We start from the raw sequence: 20282 nt of genomic DNA, 5'->3' as shown, positions 1-20282 counted from the left end.
CTGGTGGCCTGGTGGCCTGGCCTGTGTCCTGCTGGCTCCGCGCTGGAGACGATTGATCCCCCTCCTGAGGGCTCTGGGAGGCTGGAGTGTCATTCTACACACACGCGCACACACACACACACACACACACACACGCACGTGCACACACACGCACGTGCACACGCACACACACGCACACACATGCACACACTCGCACACACACGCACACACACATGCACGCACACACACGCACACGCATGCACACACGCGCACACACATGCACACGCACACACACATGCATGCACACACGCCGCCCACCTCTCTGTCTTACAGTTACTGGGAATCGCTCCTGAAGGGAGGCTGCGCCGGGTATTGATCGCCACCTGAGAACCCAGGAGCCGTTGCGAGTAGATTAACCCAACTTTTTTTTTTTTGCCTTTTGGGAAGTTGGACTCGAGTTATTTAGGAGATTAATAAGCTCTAGACCTGGACAGCCTTCCCACCTCGTCCATCTCCTTTGGGGCAAGCCGGGGCCACGTCACTGTCACCCGACTCCAGTCACGGTCTTCCCCCAGGGGCCGGGGTTCAGCCGGGTGGGGCTCTGCAGCCCCTCTCCTGGGGACGGGGAGGGCACCTCTGGCAGCCACCAGTTCCCCTGGAGAGCCGCCTGGACTGGACCCCACGCTGGGCACAACCTCAGAGAAGGCTGGGCCACTGCCGGCCAGTCACCCTGGCCAAGCCTTGGGTCTCTGCAGCTGCGGCGTGGAAGGACACAGCTGTCCTCGTCGTGAAAAGGCAAGACCCTGGCCCCGCGTCCCAGGTGCTCACTGACCTTTCTCATCACTTTTCTGAGTTTCCAGGCGCCGCTCTCTCCCAGGAAGCCGTCCAGCCCGGCTGTCATTCTGGGAGCTGGTCCTGCTCAGTGAGGCCGAGAGGCGGGGAGGAAGGAGGAGTCAGGAAGCCTGGCTGTGTGATCTTGGGCAAGTCACCGCACCTCTCTGAGCTTCCAGTTCTTCCTTATTCCAATTGGATGTGAGTAGTTCTTACTTCACAAGGTTGTCACTCCATTACCAATGAGGGCGTGTGTGCGACATGCTTGAAACAAGGTCTGGTGCTTAGTAGGTACTCCACTGACAAGCAGGTCCTTATCACTAGACCCAAGACCCCGTGGGCGCCTGCCGGCAGAACCTGTGCAGGGAAGAACTGCTGTATAGTATTCCGCCTAGGGGATTGCTGTTGCTGCTCCCGACCTCTTTCCCCAGGTGGAAGCAGCGGGGAGAGGCAGGTGCGTGAGCCTCCAGAGCTGAGGCAGGATTCTCAGCCCCGCGGGTTGGGGGACGCCGCGGAACATCGCGGGCCCTCGCTGCCCGTCCCTGCCGCTTCTCTTCCCTTCCAGGAAAGAAGTTGGAAGTGAATGGGTCCCGAGGCGGAATATTTTCCAAATGTCAGTGCAATCTGTGGCACATTACAGCTAAATGCGATCATCTCGGCGCCAGCTCTGAATGTCAGCGCACCGGCCGTGATGGAGTGACGAACAGCAGGTTGACAGGTGGGCCCAGCCCCTCCCCTGGGAAATCAGCCCAGCCGGGCAGGAGGGGACGCTCGGCCTGGAGTGGACACACCAGGGCCTGGGGGATCTGTCCTCTGCCCCTGCGCCCCTTCCTCCTGCTTGTCACCGTGCGTGGGCGGGCACACATGCTCAGAGACCCCCGGGTGGTCACCAAGCCCAGCGTGGGATCTGTGTAGCTGTGCGTGTGTGTGTGAGCTTGTACATGTGAGCAGGCCCCAGGCCGCCGCACACACGAGCACTACCCACTGTGGGTATCTGGAGGCAGAGGCACCGTCTGTGCCCGTGTAGCTGTGGGCACCGAGTGTGGTTCTGTGATATGAGACGGTGGGTGCACGTGCGTCTCAGCACAGCAGTGTGTGTGTGTGTGTGTGTGTGTGTGTGTTGTTTGTGCGTGTGCGTGTGCATTTCTGGGTCTGTAAACCCCATGCCAACTACACAGGCTCTCTGCCTCACTGCCCGCGTGGCGGGGGCTTTGATGGCTGCCTGCCGTGGGCCCGTGATTGGCTGGCAGGATGGGGATTAAATTGCCTCCAATTACCAGCGAGTGGACGGTGAGCCGTGGGGCCAGCGGGAAGGGGCGGGAGCCCAGGACCTGCCAACCAAGAGGGACCAACAGCCTGGGAGTGCACACAGCCTGGCGCGTGTCTGTGGGCGTGAGTGCCGTTAGGGCCTGGGCCTGGTGCTCTGCGTGGGCGTGTGCACCCCAGCAACGCGCCAGCCCGTGCTGTGAACGCGATCACCAGAACATAATGTGCCCCGCGTCTGTCCACGGGACTGTCACTGCCCCTGTGCACACGTGCGTGTGTCTGGGGATGTGTGAGCTGTGACCCGTGTCCGTGTGTCGCCAGGTGTGTGAGCAGGTGTGTATTGTACAGAGTTCTGCGTGGATCTGCGTGGATCTGCGAGAGGCTCTGCACAGGCGTCCTTGAGTGTGTGTGTGACTCTTGGCATGGGGCGCGTCTCTGGGTTTCTTTGGAAAGTGTGTGTGTGTGTGTGTGTGTGTGAGTGTGTGTGCACACATGTGTGTGGAGTGACATCTGAGAAGATCAGTGGCTATGAGGGCAGGGAGGGGAAATACTGCCCACTCCCTGGTGCTCAGGGCCCCGGCCTCCTCCCTTTGACCGCGTGGATGGAGCCTCCGCGGTGGGTGCTGCCCCAGGGAGGGAGTGGCCGGGGCGGTGGCCAGAGCTGGAGCTGAGAGGGAACGAGGGGGTGACGGGGAGTCGTGTCCCCCGCTTTCACCTGCTGAAGCCGGACCCATGTCCCTCAGAAGGTGGCCTCGTTTGGAAACAGGGTCCCTGGGATGCAATTCATTAAGATGGGCCGTCCTGGGGTCCAGTGGTCACTAACCCCTCATGACTGGGTCCTTAGGCCGTGTTAGAGGGAGGAGGGGAAGAGGCGCGGGAGCAGGCGGAGGCCACAAGCCACGAGGAAGGCCTGGGCGCCCGCTCCCTCCCCCCAGAGGGACGAAGCCCTGGGACACGTGCTGTAGAGCTCCAGGACCCCGCCATGAGGCGTTTCTGCCCTTTAAGTCACCCGGGTTGCGGCCTCTGTCACCGCAGCCCTCGCGAACGGGTCAGGAGACGGAGGAGAAGCGCTCACCTGCCAGCCCCTGTGGCCCTCAGCGCCCATTTCACAGACGTCCGTGCCGTGGCCAGCAGCCGCCCCCCTGCTCTGCCTCGTGGGCATCCGCTAGGCTCCTCCTGCGGGAAGCACTCTGCCCTCTGGGCCTCGGGTCAGTAGCCTCCTCTGAGAGACCTTCCGGCCAACCCCGCCCTGTCCCTCTTCCAACCTGCCCCGGTGCCCGTCTCGCTTCCCCCAGAGGCTTCGGGGAAGGCCGGGCTTTCCCCATTCCACGAGTAACCGCGTCCGGCTGGGTGTGGTGCTCGCCTGTGGTCCCAGCCCGGGGAGGCTGAGGCGGGAGGATGGCCAAGTTCAAGGCCAGCCTCAGCAATTTAGGAGGCCCTCAGCAGCTTAGTGAGACCCTGTCTCAAAAAGAAAACAGAAGAAGATGTAAACCGGCCGGACGCGGCTCAGTGGGCAAGCCCCCGCCCACACTTCAGCAGCTCTCGCCTGCAGAGCTCTCTGTCCTGTATGCAGCAGGTGCCCACTCTTTAGCCTCAGTGAGGAACCCAGGCTTTCAGCCTCTTTCTGGGCTTGGGTGGGAAAGAGGACGAGTCGCCGCGCCCCTCGCCCCACCAGGCCCCTCCTTGGCGCCCCCTCTGCCGGGGCTGGGCCCCAGGGTGGGCGCCCACAGCCTCCGCCTGGGGGCTTCTCTTGCGCCCATTTTCCAAAGGAGAACTAAATCCCGAGAGGACGAGCACGTGGCTCCGGTCACTTCTTAAGATTCTTGATGTCAGGTCAGGAGGGAGCTGGGGACCGTGCGGCCCCCTCCCACCGCCCTCACCTGCAGCAGGACACACGGGCTCCCAGGGGGGCTCCGCTCCCTCTCCCTGACCCTGGAGCTCCTCCGAGTTCACCGACCTCTGGTCCTGGCCTCCCCTGCCTCCCTGGCCCCCTCTGGTCCGACTGGAGACACGTGGCCAGTCTGTCTCCCTGGGCCTCCCCGTTCAGACTCCACGCGTCCAAAGTCAGACCGACTGCGCCTGACCCCAGGCCCAGGCCCCTCCTGGGTCCCGGGCTCATTACCGCTTCGGCGCCCTTGTCACTCCAGCCCGACGCCTCTGACCCCATCTCCACCGTCCCTCCGTCAGGCTCCCTTCCAGACGGCTCTCAGGTCCACTGTGGCTGACCCTGGCTGGGCTTCAGTCCTCTCTTTCAGATTCCTGTGTCAACTCCTTGAGCCAGCTGGAGTTGGCCTGCGGCTAGGGACAGAAGACCCAAACAAGTGACTTCAGTCAGCCTGGCCGTGGGAAGGTGGGGCCAGGTGTGGGGCTCCACAAGATTAAAGGGATCCGAGCCTCTGGTTTGCTGTCTGGCCTTCCACAGGCGATAACCTCTGTCCTTAGGGTCCAAGGTGGCTGCTTGGGCTCCAGCCATCTCAGATGTGTGCAGCCAGCAGAAAGGAGAAGGGGCAGAAGGAAGGGGCACGGGCCAGCAGTCTTCTAAGGAGTGGCCCAGAAGCTGACTCACGCCAGTTCTGCTCAGTCTGTGTTGGCTGAGACAGTCCCTGCAAACCCAGCTGTGGTAGAGGCTGGGGGACGTGGTCATCATAAAAGATGCTCTTGTGTCCAGATAGAACATGGGTCTCAACTGATCAAGGACGAAGGCAAAATGTGACACCTCTCCCCCCCGCACTGGATCCCCTCTCTTCCTTTACCCTCTAACCCACCCTGAGCACAATGGCCAGGGGATCTCTAGACACAGTTTGTACATAAGGTCGCAGGTTCGGCGAGTAGAAACACAGGATTCCCAGTTGAATGGGAGTTTCAATAAACGACGTGTAAGGGTTCCAGCCTACGCATGGCCTGAGCGATACTCAGGGTCTAATACTGGGAAAGTGACTTGTCGGTCTCAGGAAGAGGCGAAGCTCTCTGGGGGGCTGACTGCAGGCCTGTCCTCCTGCTGACCTGTGCGTGTCTTTGCTTCCTGAACAAGTGCCCTCTGGATGCCCAGAGGACCACGGCATCTGTACCTCTACATACTGGGGACAGTGGGGGTGACAGATGAGCTGGCCACCCACAAATAAGGGGCGAGGCTGCAGCACCTGGTGCCCTCTGCGTCTGGGTTGGCTCCTGCGGGCCCACAGGGCCATCTCCGACTCGGGTCTGCGTCCCCTGCGAGCCCACGTCTGTGCTCGGTGTCCCGCGGCTCACAGCGGGTTAAGCCAGCCTCCGCGTTGGGAGCTGGAGCCCACAGAGTCCTTCCTGACAATGAAGCTAATGAGTCCCTCCCTGCGTCTTCTCCTGCACAATAACATTTAATCATCGTTTGCACCTCGACGAGGAGTTGGCGGCAGATGCGATTCTGCGAGAGTGGCGGTTTCTGTGTGGCACCTCCTGCTGCCCAGAACACCTGCCCATCGGGGGCTGGGCGGACTGCACCCCGGGGGTGGTGTGCGGCCACGTGCCACGGATCCGACTCCATCCACGTGTGGGAGACGGGCTTTGGAGGCACGTGTCATTTGTGTGCGTGTTTGTCTGTGGAGTCAGGCAGATGTGGCCCAGGCCGTGGGGACCACGGAGGGCCTGCCCAAAGGTGCAGGGGACAGAGGTGGCTAGGTGTCTGAGCACAAGTGGTCCAGAAGTGGAATCACGCCTGAATTGAGGGTTTGTGACAGACTTCCTGAAGCTACGTGTGCTTTCTCCCATGTGCACAAAAATGCGTCATGGATGAATGCACGAGGTCTATGTAGTGTGTACGAGCACAACTGGGAACACACACATGCATGTGCTGTGCATTTGAGTGGAGTTTCTGGGGGCACACGTGTGTCATGTCCAAATGGTGAAGTATGTTTGCTCGTGGACACACCTGTCCACACATGTAGGGGAACACGCCTGGGGAGGCGGGTATGTGCTTCGTGTAGAAACACGGGTGTCCACGTGAGAGTTTGCCCTGTGGTGGCACGTGACCACATTTGCAGACCTGCAGGGACGCACCTTGTATGTGTAGTGAACATGCACACGTCTGCATGGTACGCTGGGGGGGACACATCTTGGTGCCACGTGTGCGTGTGTCACGTACTAGCATGCTCCTGTGCCCGTGTGCATTCACTGAAGCGTGAGGCCTTCTCATCAGCATGAGGGCTGACAGGGTTACATTTTCCAAAGGCTCGGCGGCCAGTGACAGAGCCGGCCTGAGCGCGCTTGCTGGCAGGAGGTAAGTGCAGCTGCCGAGTCGTGACCTGGGGGTGGCTGGCGATGACGGCTGGGTGACGGATGCGGGCGCTCAGCCGCCCCCTGTGACAGCAGCCCGCTCTCTGAGCCGCCTGCATCAGGAGGTGGGGGGTTGGCCTTGACCTCTGTGCTGGGCGCCGGCTCCCCTCCTCCCGGGTCGTGTTCGCAGCCTCGTGAGGGTTCCCACAGAGAGGCACACCCAGGCTGGGGGGACTCGCCAGCCCGCTCCTCGGCTCTGCCACCATCGGGTGCATGTCCCCTTCTCCCCAGGGGCTTCTCTCCTGTCCACCCCACTCTGCATACTCCACCTGGAGTCTGGTTTTCTAGGTCCCTGCAGAGCCCCTGTGGCGGGCGGGGGGGCGCGTAAAACGGTCCCAGGCCCCTATATCTCCTCCTCCTAAGGGAGGGCTAAGAAAAGCACCTGCTTAAAGTTCAACAAGACCCGTTATGCAAAGGGCCAGGCCCCGCGACCACAGAGTCCTCTGTCTGTGAGTTTGACCTTCATATGTATTAATTATGTACAGTGCTCAGTACCACGTGCATGCAGCAGGTGCCACATAAGTACCGCGTGCATGCAGCAGGTGCCATATAAGTGTGCAGTCCCCCTCCTCCTCCCCGTCATTGCCATTCAGACCCTTGGTTCTGGAATTCTCCGTCAACTGTCCATCCGTTCTTGCTCAGGACCCTGGATGGTCTTAACCCACGATAACGACTGTAACGGGGACAGTAAGGGACGGGTCTCTTTCTTACCGTGTTCCCAGCTGCCTTTTAAGGAGGCAGGCTCTTCGTCCTCGAGCTCCTTGGTGGAACTGGGTGCACCCAGCTGGAGCCTGGAGCCGGGGCGGCCTGTTCTCTGACCAGGCAGAGGATTTGGCTCTCCTCCTGGGGGACCGCATGGGGCCAAGGAGGCGGTGGCTGAAGGCTGTGTGCTCCCCCCCAGCCCCTTCTCCATGGCACCACATCATCAGAAAAGCCCACCCCCACTACTCCTCACCCAGGATCCAGCCCTGGGGCTCCGTGTGCTCTGCACCCTACCCACCCGCCTTTGCAGACTCCTCTCCTGGCTCAGCTCACACGATCTCATAGGCATCCTTTGAGACCCAGCCAGAGTCACATCCTCCGGGAAGCCCTCCTGGATTTTTCCTCTCTTTCTCAGTGTTCTAGTTCATTCTGTGACATCTCAAACAAACACTATTGTTGGCTGTTTCTGTCCCTGACACTCTCCCTCCCCAGCTAGGCCTTGAGCTGCAGGAGGCAGGACTGACTACCGGCCATGCAAGCTGCCGCTTTCTCACCTGAGCATCGGCTGGCAGTGCCTAACTTAGCCAGCAAGGCACCAGGACACGGTGGACCTTGGCAAATGTGGAGGGAATGAATGAAGGCTCTCTGGGAGCATAAGTAAGGCTGAGGTACGTGTATGGAGCCCTTGCCTTGGGCCAGGAAGGCACCAGACCAGAGCTTATCATTCACATCTCCTTTAAGCCTCCCGAACCCTTTAGGGAAGAAGCGTCATCCTCTCCACTTTACAGGTGAGGAAACCGAGGCTCAGCCACCGAGGAGGCTGATGGAGGTGCCCAGCTAGCAGGAGCTGGGACTCACATCAGATGGATGCGAAGGAAGGAGCCACCCGGGTGGACTAGGCAGGAAGACAGATGGGCAACACCTCATAATCATGGCTTGGAGTCGGAAACTCTTGAGGCGACTTTGTGCAGGGTTCCTGAACTGGGGTTCAGGGATGGAAACTCATGAGTTTCCAGATCCGACACACAAGTCCCCCAGTGCCCACTGGTTCTGACCTCTCTGTCTAGGTCCAGGAGCTGTCCAGCTTGTCTTCTCTTGACGCTCCTGCCATGTTGATGTGACCAGAGACTCTGGAAGGCTCCACAGTCACCGGGGACACCCCTCTTTCCCTCTCAGGGTAGGATGGGGAACTGAGAGTTGGGACCAATTCATTCTCCCTTGGGGACCTAGGGAAAAGGGGAGGCGTCTGGGGCCACGGAGACAATTCAGAACTGGAGGCAGACACACTGGGCTTCTAATAAAGACAGAAACAATAATAGTAACAAAGGCTAGCATTTATTGAACACCTACTATGTGCCAGGCACTGCCCTAACCACTGGACACGTCTGAACCCTTCTTATCCTCACAATTCTTCGAGGTAGGTTCTGTTGTTAACCTCATTTGACAGATGAGGAAACTGGGGCCCAGAGAAACGAGGTGACTTGCCCAAGGCCAGGCAGCCGGCTCGTGCCAGAGGCTGCACCGTTCGCTGGCTGGGTGTCCTTGGACAGGTCACAACCCCTTCTCTGGGGGGCCTTCCCCATCTGGCACCTGCAGGATCCCACCTCGTGGTTTCTGTGACGACTAAGAAGGTCTCCACACAGCGTCCTAGCACACAGTAGGTGCTTAATAAACGAACAGCCCTTCTTTCCTCTTCCCTTGGATGCGAGGAAACCTGGGAGGGGCGCGTGTCGGCATCGTCCTCGCTGTAGTGTCCACGCCAGGACGAGCGAGCTGCCCGATCCCACGCCCCGACGCCCCCTCCATCTCCTTTGCTAACCCGGAGCCACGCAGCGCCTGGTCTCCTTCCCTTTAATGACGATGGCCATCACTGCGCACCGCTGGACCCCAAAGCTGCGCCGCTGGGGGGGGGGGCCGCCCTGTCGAGTCCGCTCTGCGCTCGGTCCGGCGGCCCGGGGGGCGGGAGGCTGGGCAGGGCAGCCCGGGGGCTAGGAGGAGGCCGGGGCCTCGTCGTCCGCGCGGTGGCCGGCGTAGAGCGCGGCCAGGGGCCGGAAGCGCGGGCCCCAGCTGCTGAGATAGGCGAAGTCCTGCTCGGAGCCCGACGAGCCGCTGTGCAGCGAGCTGAGCGAGGCGGCCGGCGAGTCCGCGCCCTCGAAGGCGTACGTCTGGAAGGCGTCGTAGGGCGGGACCGACAGGTCCCCGTCCGCCAGCGCCACCTTGCGGCTGATGAAGTCCCTGAACACCGAGAAGTCCGGCTCCGGGCTCGGCGGCCCCTGCGGGAGCGAGTGGCGCTCGGAGGGCAGCCGGGCCTGCGGGGGGCTGCCCGCGTCCCCCCCGCCGCCGCCGCCGCCACCGCCGCCCGCGTCGCCGCCCTTGAGCTCGCCGAAGTCGTAGAGGCTGCGCAGCGCCGACATGTCGTAGGCCTCCGTGTCCTGCTCGCCGCCGCCCTCGTCGTTGTATTTGATGACGTTGTCCCGCATGTCCTCGTCTTCGTCTGGGCTCAGGTGGCTCTTGTGGTGGCGCCTGAGGGTGAGGATCAGCAGCACCAGCACTGTGGGATGCAGAGGGCGCAGAGTGAGGGTCTCAGGGCATTAGGGGACCCCCCCACCCCACCATTCAGAGGCGCAGGGGACTCCTCATCTTGCCAATTTCCTAGATTCCTGTTCAGAAGACACCTTTCTTGACAGCCAGACCTGAGCTGCCTGGAGAGGTGGGGAGCTACCCGCTCAGGAGGTGGGCAAGTCGGGCGAGACCAGCATTGGCCATGAGGTGGCCGACCAGTGTTAAGGGTTAGTGGGTGCTGAGGTCTGGTCCAGCCTCTGAGGTCTCCATCCTTGACTCTATACATACTCCCTGTCTCTAGATGCTGGGGCGGCGCAGGAGCCAGCTGAAAGACAGACGGAGCTTGGGGGAAAGATGTCCTTGACCCTGATCTCTCCTTCACCCTTGACCTTGGTTCACTCCAGAAGTCCTGAGGTCTCCTCAGACTTCCAGGTTTAGTGCCTTCACTTCTGAGCTCCCCTGGGAAGGGGTGCCTCCATCTGTCCTGCAGCAGCAGCAGCAGCCCCCAGGGAACTTGTTAGAAATGCAAATCCTCAGGTCCATCCTAGGTCTGCCAGGTGGGGCCCAGCACTCTGTTTCTACAAGGTCTCTGGGTGAGGAAGAGGCAGCTTCTGGGCTGTCATAGACCAGATTTGCTGCGTTCACGTGTCTGTCTCCCGGATGGGGAAATACACAGCCTAGATGCTCTCAAGGACCTGGAAATGTTGCCCTAGCTTGGTGCCCCGTGTGCAGAAAACACGTGAAGCATGCTCTGAGGGAAAGAAGGAAGGAAAGAATAATTGAATGGACACCTGGGTGAGCGAAAGGGTGAGGGGGTGAATGAATTGGCTCCGTCTTGGCTTCCAGGACTCACATTCTCCCCCTCTCACCTCCCTGAAGGCTCATTCTCAATTGCCTGAGCACCTTTCTCCTTCTTCCCCGACCCCTTCACATGAGAAGTCCCAGGACTCCACCTCCCTCTCCTGACGCTCTCCTCCAGTCTCATGGCTTTAAATTCCATTTAGAAACTGACAACTCCTATATCTCAGGCTCCAGCCTGAAACGCTCCCTTGGAATCTAGATTGTGCATCCAATTTCCTGCTCAACATGTCCTCTAGGCTGACCAAGAGACTCACTCTCAAACTTACATGACCAAAGTGGAAATGATAATCTTCCCCCCTTCCCCAGCCTCAGTATCTCCCATCTTGGTAATGGCAACCCCCGACTTTTCAGTTGCTCAGGGCTTTTAAAAGTCTCTTTTGTTCACTGATGAATCCAGTGCCTCACTGGATGGATACATAAGTAAATGACGGTGGGCGGGTGAATGGATGCATGGATGGACAGACATATGCTGGGGACTGTGCCAGGGATTAGACTCTTCTTGCTGTTCCAGACGGTTCCAGCCAGGCCAGTGGCCGGAGCCGGCTGCTGGGGCCATTGGGCAGGCTACTGGCTTACCACCTAACAAGGTAGCTTGTGACTGGGAATGGCCCAGAGGAGGGCAGGAGGGGAGGAGGGTGTCAGGAGAGAAGTGGGAAAGATGGATGGACAGCTTTCGGAGCTGGAGGCCGGATCTGCAGAGGGGGATGCCCGCGAGAGCAGATGGTGGGGATTGCGGGAGGCGGGCGACAGATGTGCCAGGCTTGATCAGCGATTCCGCCCGTCACCTTTAGAGCACTGATGTGCACTTTCTTCGTCTGTGGGCAATTAGGCAGAAATTTGTTTGCACGGCCTCGGAAAATGAAACCGCTGTAAAGTGCACCCGCTGGAACAGCGCTCGGAGCCTCGGGCTGGGGCGGGGTGGGCGGGGCCTGCGGAGAGGCGGAGCGCGGACTGCGCAGGGCGGCGCGGGCCTTCAGAGGACGCGCAGCGCGGGCTGGGGGCCGCCGGCAGCTCCCGGGGAACCGAGCAAAGCTGCTGTCTGTCCTCTAGACACCCCGACACCCGGGTCGCCCAGCTGCGGCAGGACTGGGGCATCAGTGGTCACCTGGGATGGGAGCCCGAGGGCCGCTTGAATCCCATTTAGCTCCTGAAACTTGACCTCTTCTCAGGGACACTTTGGGGCTCAAGGGCTGATGATGGCACTGGTACCAGATTGGTACCCCCTCCACAACGTCTTAAGATCCTGCCCCAGGGTCCCAAAGCTGGGCTCCCGGTTTAAATTCACAGCAGGAGGTGGAGTCAGAGGAGGGGCTCAGGTGAGAAGGTCGCCCACCCTCCCCCAGCCACTCAGCTGGGGCCTCGGCCTCCTGGTCTTCACGGCAGGACCACGTGCCTGGCCGCCATGTGCCTGGCCCCGCAGTTGTGCCTCGTCTTTATGGAGAATTAAGGATTACAGACCCCGAGGAAGAGTTAAAAGACATGCCTGTTTTCTAAACGTGGGAGGTGGGGGTCGTGGACTGCATCCCAGGCGGGGACCACTCTGGGGCGTGTGGGGCTGCTCTGTACCCAGGGGACCTCCGCTGGGCGCTGCGAGCTCATCTTTGAGATCAGCCGGGGCACCTCCATGAAGGGGGAAACTGGCCCATAGGGCTACTTGGGAAGGAAACCCAGGGACCCAGGACGGGGCCAATCAGAGGGCGGGAGGCCCCCGGTGGACTCACCGACCAGGATGAGGACACAGACCAGGAGAGCGATGAGGGCGCCGGGGCTGAGGGAGGCAGCCATGACAAAGGCCGTGGTGTTGCAGGACTGGATGGCACCAGAGCTGTCGCAGCCACAGATGCGGATGGTGAGCGTGCCCGTGCTGCTCAGCGTGGGCGGCCCGCTGTCCACCACGAGGATGGGCAGGAAGAACACGTCCTGCTCCTGCCGGTTGAAGCCCACGTGCTGAGTGTGCACCGCGGCTGTGTTGTCTGCAGCGGAAGAAGAGGGCAGCGTGACTCGGGCTGGGGTCCACCCCCACCCTGCCACCTCCTGATTCACCTTGGGATTTGCCTCTCTGGGCTCCAACAGCTGCCACCCACGTGACTCATGGGTCTCTTCTCCAGTCTCCCCAGTTCTGCCCCTGCTGCCCAGAGATCCCGTCCTGAGCCACTCAGCCCACAGTGTTGTCCTTAGCTGTCCCCAGATTCTATTCCCAGCTGCCTCGGGATGCTGTTTTCAGCTCTTCTAAGATTTTGTTCCATGCTGTGCCAAGGTACTGTCCCCAGCTATTCCAAGATTCTGTCCCCGGCTGGGCCAAGGTCCTCACCCCAGCTATGTTAAAAAAAAAAAAAAAAAAGTTTCTCCTCATTCTCTCAACAGCCTGCTTGTGTTCTGGGTCCCACTCCAGCTGCCCCATATTCTCCGACCCTAGGAGTCCTGTGACCCTTCTGTCATGGTTTACTGGGCCCTGACAAGTCCAGGGTCATCAGAGAGAACTGGGAGTGCTGGCTGGCGTCTGCCTTTGGTTGGGGAACCTTTCTGTCCTTCACGCCAGTCAAGAGTCCTGGAACCAACTCAGGGTTCTCTCGTGAAGAGGTTGGGCCCGTACGGCCGGGTGCACAGCCTCTGAGTTCTGAGGAGGGGACCCTAGAGCACAGGCCTCTTCGTGCAGATCTTTCCTTTCTAGGCGGGCAGCAGGAGAGGACCGTGTGTGATCTGGCACAGATGGTGCTCACTGCATGGCTTCAGCCTGTTGCTGGGGAAGCCAGGCGGGGCTTGGGGAGGTGCGGCTAGTCTTGGAGCAAAGGCTCGGTGACAGGTAGCACCTACTTCCTCCACTCCCCCTGCCCCTCCACACCTGGCTTGTGTGGTTCCGTTGCCCTGACCCTCTGGGTTCTGCACATCATGGTGATCTGGAGGGCTGGGAGCCCAGCTGGCCACTGCCCCACCATTCATAGCCAACTTCACTAAAGAAGGTCCTCCGGCCTCTTCCCACCCTCCCAGTCATTGGGCTCGATCTTCAACCTGAGATTTGGGGCAGCCTGGCTCCCTCTCCAGCTTTGTGGCTCCCGATCATCCAGGTCAGCCTATCCTTGTATGGAGAAGAAAAGTGAGACCCCCCCAAAGGGTCTATTTGGAAAGGAAACCTAGGACCTCAGGATGGGGACCAATCCCTTCCCCAGTAGCCCCTTCCTGGATGACCCCCCAGTTCAGTGCTCCAGACCTGACCTTCTTTGTCATGAACATAATACAGGAAGGACTGGCTTGTAACCTTGGGATTATCCGGGAAGTGACCAGATGTCCAGATGAGATAAGTTTGTGCTAAGTTGAAGGCTGCCCATGAGGTGATGGGCACAGAAAGATCCATGATATTATTTTACAACTTTTACACACATTTGAGTATTTCCATGCACATATTAAAATAGTACTCAGAATGCATCGTTCACTAGCTTGGGAAATTTAGCTGGACCTTTGGACCCTGGTGTCCTCATTGTAAACTGAGAAAAAGGGCATCACACGTGAAGATTAAATGTCGTAATTCACGCATAACCTTAGAGCAGTCCCCAGCATCAAGGAATTCTCCATAAATGCTGGTCAACATTTTCCCCAGCTCGCCCATTTTCCCCTGCGCCCTGCCCTGCCCGGCCTCCCCGAGCTCCTCACAGAGTTCCTGCTGTCTGCCGCACCCTCCCCACCTTCTTGCCCAGGCAGATTGCTCATCCATCACACTCCAGCTAAATGTCACCTCCTTTCTGTGGCCTCTTTTCTCTGCTTCCTGGGAAGGAAGGATTTATGCCCCCTCCCTGCTCTGACAATGCAGATGCCATGCACCGTTCTGTGGCAGCCTTGTCACCTTGTATTAAGCTGGCGAGTGCCCCCTCTCTGCTACCTGGCCAGCTGGGACCTGGCACTGAGCCCATCTTGAGGAACGACACTTGAAGGAAGCATAGCTCTTGGGCTAACTGTGGTTGTGTGCCCGATCCTCAAGCTGTGGCTTGGACTCTGGCCCTTCTGTCAAGGGGTGAGTCACCCCAGCTGTGGACACATCACCTTTGACTGGGGAAGAAGGAGCTCAAGGGCAAGTAGAGGAGAGAAGGAACAGAGAGGACTCTTTGCCCGGACTGGATGCTTTTTATGCATCAGGACAGTGTGGGGACTTTAAGTACATAGCAATGTTGAATCTCATGAGCAAGACCCAGGACTTTATTTTCCTTTTATATGTGTGGAAATGGAGGTTCAAAGAGAAGTGACTCATTTGAATTAATCTAGTGAAATCATCCATCCACCCACCAGTGCATTCATCCATTCATTCACTGATCCATCCATCCCTCCACTAGTATATCCACCCACCATTCATCATTCATCCATTCACCTGTCCATCCATCCATCCATCCACCCACCTGTACATCCATCCATCCATCCATCCATCCACCCACCTGTACATCCATCCATCCATCCATCCATCCACCCACCTGTACACCCATCCATTCATTCATCAATCCATCCATCCATCCCTCCACTAGTATATCCATCCATCCATTCATCATTCATCCATTCACCTGTCCATCTGTCCATCCATCTACCCACCTGTACATCCATCCATCCATCCACCTGTATATCCATCCATCCATCCATCCACCCACCTGTACATCCATCCATCCATCCATCCATCCACCCACCTGTACATCCATCCATCCATCCATCCATCCACCCACCTGTACACCCATCCATTCATTCATCAATCCATCCATCCATCCCTCCACTAGTATATCCACCCACCATTCATCATTCATCCATTCACCTGTCCATCTGTCCATCCATCTACCCACCTGTACATCCATCCATCCATCCACCTGTATATCCATCCATCCATCCATCCACCCACCTGTACATCCATCCATCCATCCATCCATCCACCCACCTGTACATCCATCCATCCATCCACCCACCTGTACACCCATCCATTCATTCATCAATCCATCCATCCATCCCTCCACTAGTATATCCATCCATCCATTCATCATTCATCCATTCATCCATTCACCTGTCCATCTGTCCATTCATCCCTCCACCTGTACATCCATCCATCCATTCGCCCATTCCTCCATCTGTCCATCCATCCATTCATCCTTCCACCTGTACATCTATCCATCTATCCATTCATTCATCCATCCACCTGTACATCCATCCATCCATCCATCCATCCATCCATTCATTCATCCACCTGTACATCCATCCATCCATCCATCCATTCATCCATCCACCTGTACATCCACCCATCCATCCATCCATCCTTCCACCTGTACATCCATCCATCCTTCCACCTGTACATCCATCCATCCATCCACCTGTACATCCATCCATCCATCCATCCATCCATCTATCCATTCATCCATCCACCTGTACATCCATCCATCCATCCATTCGCCCATTCCTCCATCTGTCCATCCATCCATTCATCCATCCACCTGTCCATCCATCCATCCATCCATTCATCCATCCGCCTGTACATCCATCCATCCATCCATTCATCCATCCACCTGAACATCCATCCATCTATCCATTCATCCATCCACCTGTACCTCCATCCATCCATTCATCCATCCACCTGTACATCCATCCATCCATCCTTTCACCTATACATCCATCTATCCATCCATCCACCTGTCCATCCAGCCACCTGTACATCCATCCATTCACCCATCCATCCTTCATTCTCCATCCTCACCCATCCATCATCCATCATCCCTCCATCTTCTACCTACTCATCCATCTACCTGTCTTCCATCCTTCCTTCCCTCTTCCCTTCCTCCTTCCCTTCCTCCCTCTCTTCCAACAGATCTTAATTAACCACTATGGCCAGGCGTCATGCTACTCACTGTGGGAAAACAACACCGAGCTAAATAACCTGCAGTCTTGGATTGGAGCGCTCACTCTAATGGGAGAGATGAATGCTAATCAAACAAACGCACACTTTGGTCTACAGTTACAAACATGGCGAGTGCTGTGGGGGACAAGGGCAGGAAGAGCACATGCCAGAGGACTCGACCAGCCTGGGAGGTCAGGCTGAGCCTCTGAAAGAAGGAACACTGTTCCTGAGTCCTGAGCAAAGAGTTCAGGGAAAGGGAAGAGCCCAGGCACAGTCAGGAGGGTGGAAGAAACATAAAATGCCCAAGGAACAGTCCTTTGTGGCTGCAGAGGTGGGGGTGACCGCTAGAGCGAGCCCAGCGGAGGCTGGGGGGAGGCAGGAGCACATCACAGACAGTTTGGAGGCTGACTTTGGTAAGGAATTTGGATATATTTTAAAAAACAATAGGCCATTGATTGGAGGATTTTAAGCAAATAAGTGACCTAATGACATCGTCCATTCATTCAACAGCAAATATGCATTGAACACACTCCTAAGTCAAGACTCTCTTAGCCCCAGGGGAACCCAGCAATTACTAAACAGACATGGTTCCCTTCTGGGCCAGGAAGCTTATGATCTTATGTTCCAGAATGGGCGTGGAAGAGCAGCCGGGAAGGCTTCGTGCTTTGGGTGAGATAATTGCAGTAGTGGAGGAACTGGGTAGACAGATTTGAGAAATGAGTGTCTGGCTCTGGCTCAGTCTCAAATTGCCAAGCAGGAACAGAGATGTTCATCTCTCAGGTTGCTGTCTTTGGCCATGCAAACATATGTTCAGAGAGCTCTGGTCCCACTACTCCTCTACCCCGCAGAAGGGATTCCCCCCACGTCATCCCTGAACTCATCAAGCTACCCTCCTGGGCAGCAGCTGGTTTCTGCTGGGGAAGCCCCTGGCCCCCCAGACCCTACCCAACCCTTCTAGGTGGGATCTGCGCCCGGCCCTGCATCCATCCATCTGGCCTGACATACATCAGTGTCAATCCCTGGCTGCAAAAGCAATATTTATAAATCACGTTTCCAAACTGGCTACAAATTTGTACAGAGAAACAGATGGGTTGGGGTAGCCGTTTGTCACCTAGGATGTTTATGCAGGGAGGAGGAGGGGCTTGCTTGGCACTCGGCAGAGAGGGCCTCAGAGACTGGAGGGAGAGACCTAGGTGGCTTGTCCGACCTCAGCCTGCTGTCCCTGGGACTTACTCCAGGCAGTCACACAGGGAGAAAGCTCTGGAAGTCACAAGTCAAACAGCAGCCAGGACACAACCCCAGGCCCCTGGTGTCGGAAAGAAGTGTAAACCTGGGGACAGGGTAGCTGCGTCTCTTGGGCCAGCCTGGAATACACTGGAGAGCGGCGCAGGCTGCGCTGTACGCGGTGAGAACACTGCAATGCTCCCAGAAAGGTTGAAAGGCCTGGTGCAGCCCTTCCTGCTGCCCCAGCCTGTCCCCCAGGTGTCCTCTGATCTTTAACACCATCAAGCCACTGAGGGGTTATTGCCCGGCACAGAGGGGCTCTGGGGCCTTGCCCGGGTTGGGGTCAGGGTTTTTCTGGTTATCTGAGCTGCTAGGCTGGGTGTTAAATACTCCTACTATGGTTCCTGGGAATACAGAGGGGCCTGGCCTCAGAGGCCACCAAGGTCTTTCCCTTTATGGGCTGGGTGTAAAGGCCTTGGGGTCCATGGTAGACCTGTTCCAGGGCGAGACGCAACAAGTGTGAGCTGTCCCCCAGCGCCTCTGAGTCCCTTTCCTCAGGGTCCTGCGTCTCGCCCACTCTGGCGCAGCAGGTCCCCTTCCATCCCAACCCTGCTCCCACCTCAGGGCCTCTGCAGACTGCCGCTTCCACCAGGGCGGTTCTCGTTCATTATTAGCCCCTGTTTATAGATGATGAACTGCAGTTCAGAGAGGGCCAGACACTTGCCAGGGATTGGGGACCCAGGGCCCTCACTCCCCCTGCACTGGCGCCTGCCTCCCCCTGGGTCCGTCCCTTAGGGTTGAACAACTTCCAGAGGAGCCCTGGGATGGAGGCTCACTGAGGCTCAGGTGGGAGGACCGTGGACTTCGGGCTGTGAGCTGGGGCAGAAACACCTGTGTCTGAGGCAGCTGTGGCCTTGAGCCCTGCTCACCACTGGCTCCCTGGAGGGCATGGGCAGACTTTAAGTCTCTCTTAGAGTCCCAGGTTTACCACCTGAAAAATAGGAGATGGGCTGGAAAGCCACCCTCCAGGGGATGCCGATGGCCTGGGGATGCTGAGGGCCATGGGGATGCTGAGGGCGTGGGGCAGGCGATGCACTTCTGTGCCACCGTCTGAGGACGGCCTGTGTGACCCCTTCCACCTTCGCTTATGGCAGGAGGTCCTCACTCTGTCCTTGCCACGTGCCCTCTCTGGATCTTTCCACTGATCTCTCTCCACCCTTGGATGCCCCCTCGCTCTGCCAACCCCTCTGCTCCTTGATGGCTTGGCCAGTGGGTTTGGGAACAGCCCCTCTGGGCCCGGTCTTTCTGTGACCTTAGACCCAATGTGGGTCCCCTGGGTGTCCCTGTCCCTCTATCTATAAGACGGGAAGAGGGTGGGGAGGCCAGGCCCGCCCTCGGTGCACCCTGGGGTTGGGTGGCTCACAGGCCACTCACCTTGGATGTCCAGCAGAGAGAAGTGGGGGTTGCTGGGAGCCTCGGGCACCAGGCGGAAGTAGAAGCGGTGTCCGCCCTGGGGTTCGTCTCTGTCCACCACACTGATGGTCTGGATGAGCTGGAGGGCAGGGGGGGCAGGGACCAGTGACGGGGCTGAGGCCACTCTGGGCCAGGCTGGAGGGTGTCCTGGCCTTTCCTGGCAGCAGCCCCGTCCCCAGCCCCTCAGGGGTACCTGGCCAGGCTTGGCGTCCTCGCACACGGCTGCCTCGTAGGGCGTGGCCAGCTCTGGGGGGTTGTCATTCACATCCAGGATTCGGATCCTCAGGGACGCCCGGGAGAGCTGAGCGTGATTGTCTGTAACGAGAGCACAGGAGGAAGGCAGGGGCGTCCCGCGTGAGGGCTGGGGGACAACAGCAGGGCAAGGTCTGCCACCAGGACCAGGGTCAGTGGAGTCGCACAGAGCGCTGGGTTGACCACGCGCATTAGAGGACCAGGACCAGGGACAACTGGACTCGTGATCCCCGTCTCCATCCCCACCGCCATGAGCATCATCATGGCTGCAAACAGTCAACCCCAGGACCACCACTGCCATCCTCACCATTCCTGACACCATCCCCGCCTTGGACTCTGTCCTCACTGCCCCTCCCAGCGTGAGTCGGTGCTCCGCCCACTCATAGCCCCGCCCAGCCGACACAAGACCGCCCACCCATAGCCCCGCCCACCCAGCACTCCGCCCACCCAGCGCACCGCCCACTCTTAGCCCCGCCTACACAGCGCTCCGCCCACTCAAAGCCCCACCCACCCAGCGCTCCGCCCACCCAGCTCACTGTGCTCCCAGCGCACCGCCGCCATCCCCACTCTGTTACCGTCGCCATTGCCGTCCCCACCATGGCCATCAGCTGGGATGGGCACCCTCAGCACTGGCCCTGCTCTCGTCACCCCCCATCAGAAGAACACGACCACCTTTATCACCACTCCACCAGCAGCGTCCCCTGTGGCCACCCGACATCACGTCCCCATCCTCACCCACACCATCTCCGCAGTGACCACCACCGTGACGAGCCACACTGTTACTCCCTTACCCTCGCCACAATCGCCAGCGTCACCACCACGTCACCCTCCACCCAGCAACACCATCGTGGCCACTCCGCCTCCGACCCACCACCCAGAGCACTGGGATGCACCGGGAGCGTCCACAGCCATCTCTTCAGCTGTCGGTGCAGAAACCCTACGTTTGTGTCTCCACGTTGCAAAGAGGAGA

At 58.7% G+C, this 20282-nt stretch overlaps 1 protein-coding gene and 1 long non-coding RNA gene across 3 annotated transcripts in view; one reads left to right on the top strand and one right to left on the bottom strand.

Moving 5' to 3' along the window:
* The first annotated feature begins 256 nt into the window (after positions 1–256).
* LOC144373331 (uncharacterized) lies at positions 257–12861 on the top strand. 2 transcript variants are annotated; one of them, XR_013433051.1, is made up of 5 exons: positions 257–1264; positions 1376–1528; positions 3112–3284; positions 7583–8263; positions 12317–12861. It is a non-coding gene; the product is annotated as an uncharacterized LOC144373331 (long non-coding RNA). The 2 variants fall into 2 exon arrangements; XR_013433050.1 differs by lacking the exon at positions 7583–8263 and having other exon boundaries at positions 257–1528.
* Cdh22 (cadherin 22) overlaps positions 8403–20282 on the bottom strand; it is a 112637-nt gene continuing 100757 nt past the window's right edge. The window contains exons 9-12 of the mRNA XM_078036419.1: positions 19254–19375; positions 19022–19139; positions 12231–12482; positions 8403–9637 (exon numbers count right to left, since the gene is read on the bottom strand). Coding sequence (XP_077892545.1) covers positions 9075–9637; positions 12231–12482; positions 19022–19139; positions 19254–19375 — 1055 coding nt within the window. The 3' untranslated portion in view covers positions 8403–9074. The remainder of the gene's footprint in view (positions 9638–12230; positions 12483–19021; positions 19140–19253; positions 19376–20282) is intronic.

This window comes from Ictidomys tridecemlineatus, unplaced genomic scaffold (genome assembly GCF_052094955.1).
Source record: "Ictidomys tridecemlineatus isolate mIctTri1 unplaced genomic scaffold, mIctTri1.hap1 Scaffold_3593, whole genome shotgun sequence".
In the NCBI taxonomy this organism is placed as follows: Eukaryota; Metazoa; Chordata; class Mammalia; order Rodentia; family Sciuridae; genus Ictidomys; species Ictidomys tridecemlineatus.
This window is presented reverse-complemented; position numbering and strand designations above follow the sequence as displayed.